At 41.6% G+C, this 7,763-nt stretch overlaps 1 protein-coding gene across 1 annotated transcript in view; it reads right to left on the bottom strand.

The window, feature by feature from the left end:
* Window positions 1-1,354: 1,354 nt before the first annotated feature.
* The window catches only part of LOC123061494 (ATP-dependent zinc metalloprotease FTSH 9, chloroplastic/mitochondrial), a 6,873-nt gene continuing 464 nt past the window's right edge, over window positions 1,355-7,763 (bottom strand). The window contains exons 2-18 of the mRNA XM_044484617.1: window positions 7,287-7,763; window positions 6,548-6,701; window positions 6,016-6,105; window positions 5,831-5,919; window positions 5,225-5,348; window positions 4,926-5,045; window positions 4,719-4,769; window positions 4,428-4,489; window positions 4,034-4,091; window positions 3,675-3,800; window positions 3,521-3,601; window positions 3,243-3,372; window positions 2,777-2,925; window positions 2,355-2,636; window positions 2,192-2,281; window positions 1,927-1,980; window positions 1,355-1,841 (exon numbers count right to left, since the gene is read on the bottom strand). The exon at window positions 7,287-7,763 is cut by the window's right edge and continues 3 nt beyond it. Of these exons, the coding sequence (XP_044340552.1) occupies window positions 1,701-1,841; window positions 1,927-1,980; window positions 2,192-2,281; window positions 2,355-2,636; window positions 2,777-2,925; window positions 3,243-3,372; window positions 3,521-3,601; window positions 3,675-3,800; window positions 4,034-4,091; window positions 4,428-4,489; window positions 4,719-4,769; window positions 4,926-5,045; window positions 5,225-5,348; window positions 5,831-5,919; window positions 6,016-6,105; window positions 6,548-6,701; window positions 7,287-7,763 (2,278 nt within the window). The 3' untranslated portion in view covers window positions 1,355-1,700. The remainder of the gene's footprint in view (window positions 1,842-1,926; window positions 1,981-2,191; window positions 2,282-2,354; window positions 2,637-2,776; window positions 2,926-3,242; window positions 3,373-3,520; window positions 3,602-3,674; window positions 3,801-4,033; window positions 4,092-4,427; window positions 4,490-4,718; window positions 4,770-4,925; window positions 5,046-5,224; window positions 5,349-5,830; window positions 5,920-6,015; window positions 6,106-6,547; window positions 6,702-7,286) is intronic.

Genomic DNA, 7,763 nt, shown 5'->3' with positions numbered 1-7,763 from the left:
GAGCATCGAACTTGTACTGCAGTAGCCCAAAGTCGAATTCCGGCAGCTCCTCTCAAAAATCAAATATTTCCTCTTGAGTTCTAAGTAGCCATGCATATATGAGCGAGAGAGGTAGAGGATTAAGCATATTATTCTTCGATCCCTAGTAGTAGACGGTTGTTGTCTTCCATTCCTTTTCGCCGTCCTTCTAGCCGCCGATGTCGCCCCTCTCACCATAGAGCAATCAGACATCAAGCAGAGAGATGCCACCCCTGTCGGTCACAGGCCGACGTGATCCACTCGTCCAGGCTCCCTTCCATCACCGATGTCGCCTGCTTAAGGTTAGGAATTTAGGAAGTGGGCTAGGAAATCGAGGGTATTTAGGAATCAGGGTTATAACAATTGCAGTCTTTTTAGCAGTGACATCCCTTTGCCACCCATTGACAGTGGGCCACGGTCACGCCGGCGCAACACACAAACACCCTACATAACGGCGGACGCGAAAGAGCAATGCTACACGTCCGACATTTTTCATCTGTGCTTAGCAATGCTCAACTACCCTTGGATCAAACCCCTACATGAACAACAAACATAGGATGAGGATCAATGCTCAACTACCCTTGGATCAAACCCCTACATGAACAACAAACATAGGATGAGGATCAATGCTCAACTACTCTTGGATCAAACTCCTACATGAACAACAAACATAGGATAAGGGTGTCGTAGATTTGCTGACCCTAAAAAGTCGTCCGCAAATCAATTCCAAAGATAGCACCGTATTTGCCCTTCCACACAAGTTCAAGCACTCAAAACATGTATTTTGCAACTTTTAGCACTAAACTGATCATCCAACACAAGTTGTACCACCGTCAGGTATTTACCTCTAAATTAAACTAGGACATTAATGCAGAGTTGAAATATGCACTTCTCACTTTATAAACATCCTTCTGTTTTGTAACATGGCCATATGTATCCTCTGGATTTTTTGGAGAACTTCACTACAATCTTTTCGCCACTCTTCAATGCTTCCTGGCTGAATATAAACGACTAGTCGACTCACAGCAGACAGGGTAGAAACCGTTTCCATAGGCACTCAGCCTCACGTTACTGAAGCCTGCACCCCCTTTTCTATTGCCGAATCACAGAGCTTGTTTGCTTACATCCTTTTACAACATCAATACATATGAAACTGCCTTGGGGTAAAAACTAAAAAGACAGTACTTGCAGTTTTGAACAGCAAGTTTCTGAAAAAGAAAACCAAAACGGAACATGCCAGACATAATAATTGACCACATCCGTGTAACATGTTACGACGCAATAGAATGAGACAGTTGTATGTGCGATTTCCTTTAAACAATGGTGAGGCATAGAATTGAAAAGAAGAATTAATCTAGAATCCAAAATATGAAATGTCACATCTGTATCGCTTCCCTATCTAAACCAAGTATGATGCACTTCTCAGCTCAGGGGCTCCATGTTGGGTAAAAAGCAGGCTCTGGTGAGTCTCGCCACGTTACAGATATGGCAATAGCTCACAATCATGCAACACCCTCCGATAATCTCATCTTTCAATTTCCTGCATGCCAGCCTAATGGTGCTGAGAAGGAAATGCACCCAAGTTTACCCCCCTTCGCAAAATGGTGAGTAATGACTTTCCAATTACTGTACACGGATTTACAGTGGAAACTACCACCTTGATGCAACAAAAGGTAATATGTCTAAGTTAGCGCAAAGGCTTCTTCTTGGAAGGGAAGCTGTGGTTCTTCTTGGTAGGGATGAACTACTTTGTTGATCTCATCTTCCGTCAGAGTTTCACGCTCCAGCAGAGCATTCGCTAAAGCATGTAATTGCTTCTCATGCTGAAAATAAACTTGGATCAGTCAACACTGAGTTAACCAAAAAAATAAATATGTTGGCAAAAGGCGTCATGGTTGAGAAGCAAACCTTCTTCAGTAAATGTGTCACCCGTTCATAAGCTTCTCTTAGGAGTCTGCCCACCTGCAAGGCCATATGATGATGAGACAAATGCGAGAGAAACAGTAACTACCCTCTGGTAAGTGGAGTTTAAGAGAGGTTCCTGATGTGGCCAATAGCTCGGTATACCGATAGATTATGCAAAAGCACATCATACAGGTCGCTAGCTTATACTGGTCAGTGGTCATATGCTAGAAAAAATGAATTTGTAATCATAAGACCAGTGGAAATGTACCTCTGCATCTATTCTTGATTGCATGTCAACACTTGGTCGTTCTTTTACATGCACAGGACCAATAGCATTACTCATCCCACAGTTTGATACCTACACAGCCAGTCAAGTGACATTAGATACATCTAACAAGAAAATAAACAATCTAAGTGGATGAAATATTCACCATATACTGAGCGAGCTCTGTTGCAGTATGAAGATCATTTCTGGCACCAGTAGTAACATTTTCTTCCCCAAATATAAGCTCTTCAGCAACCCTTCCGCCCATGCAAACATCAAGACGTGCCAGGAGTTGTTTCTTGCTGATAGAAGTCTCATCCTGTGAGGGAAGTTGTGTAACCATTCCAAGGGCAGATCCACGAGGCAGGATAGTTGCCTTGTGAATGGGATGAGCACCCTTGGTATTGAGTGCAACAATAGCATGCCCACTTTCATGGTAGGCAGTAAGCTAAAGAACCAAAAAATAACAAAACTAGTTAGTGCAGAAATTCACATCTTCTTCAGTTTAAAATTTTCAAAGACATGGATGCTACAATTACTAGTTCAAGCGTGCTTAAGAAAAAGGAAAAACAACTTGAACAAGCATGCCTTTCTTGATTCATCAGAGATGAACATTGATTTCCTCTCAGTTCCCATGATGATACGATCTTTGGCAAACTCCAATTGTGAAGCAGTCAACTTGTCAGCACCTTCAACAGCAGCCTTAATTGCTGCAATGTTTACCAGGTTCGCAAGGTCTAACATTAAAAGGAAAAAAGATGAGTCGGTATGAGTCTCACCACCACAGCACAAATATTGCTGCCAAATTTTATAGCACCTTAGGTAAGACATTTATTATTTTATTCTAATGGAAAATACGTGGAATGCCATGGATTTATAAGTGTTACAAGTTAGGACTTAATAAAATGGTGACGCAGCAAAAAGAATAGGAATCCAGCTGCTGATGAAAAAACACTATCCTATCGCTAGAAACACCCCATAGTCCACACGCTTAGATGATGTAATGCTACAATTATCATTTCGCTGAGATAATACAAAGGAAAGTTGTACGCACCAGCCCCATTAAAGCCAGGGGTACTGCGGGCGATTGCATTGACATTCACATCACTGCCCACAGGCTTGTCTTGCAAATAGAGCTCCAGAATATCTTGGCGTCCTCGCACATCAGGACTAGGGACAACAATCTAGTAACCAATACCAGCAGAACTAAATGAAATTACATATTTATACAAAAATAATTACAATAAATCAATATGTAATTGCTGTTCTATATAAAAAAAGAATTGATGATAATGGTTGTGAAGATAAAAAAAACTACTCAAGAAAACTTACATGTCTATCAAATCTACCAGGTCTCGTAAGTGCTGGATCAAGAATGTCTGGTAAATTTGTCGCAGCCATTACTATTATTCCCTGTACATATCGATTGTAAACTAGGGTTAGACAAAGTTCTACAGCACTTTGTTCACTTATGTGATAATGTTACCTCATTTTGTTCAAAACCATCCATCTCAACAAGAAGTTGATGCAATGTTTTCTTTGTGTGGCCTTCCCACTGTTTTCTAGTTGATCCCACTGCATCTATTTCATCAATGAAAACAATACATGGTGCCTGTAAAAAGGAACAGTAAAAAGTTACTCACACAAAAGATATTATCATTACGAAGGTACATCATTTTTCACTGATAAAACAAATTAAGCTTCACCAATTTGTCTGTTGAGAGGAGATGAAAAGGGAATCACAATTGAGCATTTCCCGTAAGCTAAAACAGCGCAGAGAGCGCTCAATTTATAGAAGGAAATGCTGGAGCTAAGCTCAGGCAACGGAAGAGAAGGGTAAAGCACCTTTTTCTTTGCAGCTTGAAACAAGGATCTCACCCTACGAGCACCAACACCAACAAACCTGACAAGATACAATGTCAGTAAATTCTGATTAAACAAGAAGACATGAAAGTGGGATAGGGATACAACTTAAGGTAGTTCCATTAGTAAATTACAAATGCTTCACTAGCTTGACTCATCCATGCCTAGTAAATATCATCTCAGTAGTGCTTCGACATAAATCCAGAATGATCTCAAATTGCAGCACATGCAATGTACAATGCCAGAAAGTCAAATTCTGAGGTCATGCAACGAATTGCGGCACATAGGCAAATTTTGAAATTCACAGTTAGCACTCTAAGGCCACCAAATATACAAGGAAAATATAAGTCCAATATCCTAATAGAAGAGATCTTACATTTCCTCAAATTCAGAACCTGCTCGGTAAAAGAACGGCACACCAGCTTCCCCAGCAATGGCCTAAATCACAAAGGTAGCTCTAGTAAGGTATGCATTTACCAAGGAACTGACTAGCAAATAGCTAGAAACGCCTGATAATAGAAGACTTGGTTTTGAAAGCTAAACAGAGAAACATATTTTTTTAATGTAGAAACACAAGTACAAAGCACAGCAAGGGCTGGGCTGATGAGTTTCTTTACTCAGTTCAAAATACATGAAGCAACAAATTATTCTTCCAGGAAAATTGTACCTTAGCAAGCAGCGTTTTCCCAGTTCCTGGAGCTCCAGTTAAAAGTATTCCCTACAAAACACATTTTTAATTATATAAAGGTTCTATTGAACCAGTATTCCATAAAATATATATTGCCCTACAAAGATGTATATCTGGTATATCCCATACAGCAAAGTACATAGCAGATTGAAAATGTATCTTGCAGATTGATATAGAACAAATTACCTTTGGTAACTTTCCACCGAGGCGAGTAAACTTCATAGGATTCCTTAGATACTCAACAACCTCCTCAAGTTCTTTCTTTGCATCATCACAGCCTTTGACATCTTTAAATGTCTTCACATTCTGCATATAAAACAGTATAAAGGGATCATGCGGAATATACACATGTTTACTCTCATTTTCGCACTGAGCAATTGTACCCAGCCAATGAGGCATATATACAATAAAAGGAAACATGAAATGCACCCAGTAATTGTATTTTTGCACAACTGACAGTGGAACAAGACATCATCATATCACACCTTCTCAGGCGTTATATCCTTATTCAACTCTTTTGCAGAATATGATGAACTGGAACCGACACCTGATGCGCCTATTCCACCTAGGCTACCAATATACTTTTGAAGCGCAGCAGCACCCATTACCCTGAAACAAAATGTTTGATTACTACAAGAAACTGACATAAAAAAGATGCTCAAGATTAAACAGAGTTTATCTCTGTCAAGTAAACCAAAAACTAATCCAAACAGTTGTCCATCGAATAAGGACTGGAAATGGGTTTGTCCAACAGAAAATATAACAGGACTTCAACAAGCTGTCTATAGACATATTATCACAGGAAGCAACTATTGGCATAACAACTCCGGCTATGGCACAAACAATGCATGACTTGAAACACCAGGAACAGAGGTATCAGAATTCCTGTTTGAAACCTTAAATCATGAAACTTAAATCTCCGCTGCACTATGCAAGGAACTTCAAGGCAAATACAGCCTAGTTAACCTTAAAGAGTCATTAAGACAAGCAAGAAAACAAAATATAGAAGCTTGACATAAACATGAACCAATAGATGACATATTTAAAAGCTCCAGAGATTAGAGTCATGACTTATGGAAGGTTGAGCATACCACATAAATCCAACAGCAACTGTGAACAAGATAGTCGAGAAAATCTCTTGAGCAAACCGAGTTGATCTACCAGTAGCTTTAGGATCAACCTAATGATGGCACAGATAGGCAAACATTATTGGGATCATATGGTGAAAGCAATAACTGCCCCATATTGGCATACTCTGAAGGTTGAGCGAACTTACCATTACTACATGTAATGGTTGCTTGTCAGATATCCCGGGATTCGAGAAAGGCTTGTCCTCCCCAGATACACGTTGCTTCAATTCTTGCAACTACTGACGTAAATGTATATAAGCCAAAGAGTGGGTTACAACATGGTGACTAATATTTCAAAATATGACAATATACAAATAAACGAGATAGGAGGAAAATTTATGCAAAAATCAGCGATAATAAATATGGATCGGAGGGAGTACATTAAAAATAGAGGCTTTAAGCTTTTGTTGTTCAAGATGATAGAAATATACTGAAGAACTGAAACAGCGTTGATTGAACCGAGTATCTCAATTTATGCATTGTTTTCTTGAATAACCAGAAGAAGAGTAAGAAAAATGAAGTATTTCAGCACCAGGACATAATGGAATTTCATCAAGTGCCATATTGTCGGCAATCTCACCAAGTTCATAAGCAGGATAGTTTTCAAGCTGCATCGACTGAGTAGGAAAATGTGAAATCTTGACTGACATACACGATAGGCTTGCAAAGGAAAATTACCAGAGCTGGTAGCGTTGCTGAACGCCCAGACCGCTCATCTGGTAGGTAATCAGCTATAGCGTTGGTGAGAATAAGAGCTCGAAGGTACTCTGCAACCCCCTTGCTATCTACCGCATGACTTCTTTGCTCGATTCTTTTGATGACATCTTCTGGGCTGCCAAGATGGAATTTAAGAACCACATCATTCTTTAAAATCTATATAAATAGGACACTGGACCACAATGCAATGTGCAAAGAAAAACAAAAGGAACAAGTAACCTGTTTCTGCCATTCCAATTAATTATTTCAGTAGCATCAAAAGATAGCAGGAAAAGTACATTGTTCCACATCACGTATCAATCACAGCATTATTTAGGTGCCATGAAACCAAATGCCACTGAATTTGGCTATTTAGCTACAAATTTCACGGTTTCCTAGATTTAAGATTGTGCAAAGTAATGGTCGCAAACTTGAACTAATGAATGACTAATGAACTCGATTGCGTAATGCTAAATTGGTAAAAAAACATATTTATCATGGATCCAGAATCCATTCAACATCAGAAAAGCTAGAATTGATAACTTCTTAAAACTTGGTTGCGACCTGTTATTAGGTAAGTCAATAGTCCAGCCCTATGGATTAGCAAGTAATCCCCTGATACTCAGCCACCAAGAAACACATTTTCCAAATGTCTCCAAAGCAGCACCCATTTGAGTTGACTCGTCAGAAAACATCAAAGAATCGTTGTCGTGGAGCGCACCTAAACTTGTTGAGTTCGTGGAGCAGCGCGCTCTGCTTGGCAGGGTCCTTGGGGTGAGCGTCGGCGTCATCGATCAAGCGCTGCAGGCGTCGGTCGGGGCGCCAGAACGGCCACCAGCTCATCCAATCGCCAGACACCACCCAGTCGAAAAACCTCTTGGCCGCCTCGACCACCGGGGCCGCGAAAGCCACGGCCCAAACCCTAGCCTTATCCACCAGGTCCTCGAGCTCCTCCTTCCCGTCCTGGGCAGCGGGGCCCGTGTCGACCTCCGCCTCCGGAGCGGCCGCCGCCGCAGCCGCCGCGGGAGGCTCGGGGGACGGAGAGGGGGGAGGCTGGGGTCCGTCGGCGGCCAATGCGCGGAGGGGGAGCGGGGGGCGGCGGTGGTAGCAGGAGCGAGGGAAGGAGACGGACGCGGGGGCTGGTGGCGGCCGGCGGCGAGGGGGCAGGGGCGAGGGGAGAGGGCGGAGGAGGAGGGAG

This window comes from Triticum aestivum, chromosome 3A (genome assembly GCF_018294505.1).
Source record: "Triticum aestivum cultivar Chinese Spring chromosome 3A, IWGSC CS RefSeq v2.1, whole genome shotgun sequence".
Taxonomy (NCBI): domain Eukaryota; kingdom Viridiplantae; phylum Streptophyta; class Magnoliopsida; order Poales; family Poaceae; genus Triticum; species Triticum aestivum.
The sequence above is the reverse complement of the archived record's forward strand: the minus strand, read 5'-3'. Positions and strand labels throughout refer to the sequence as shown.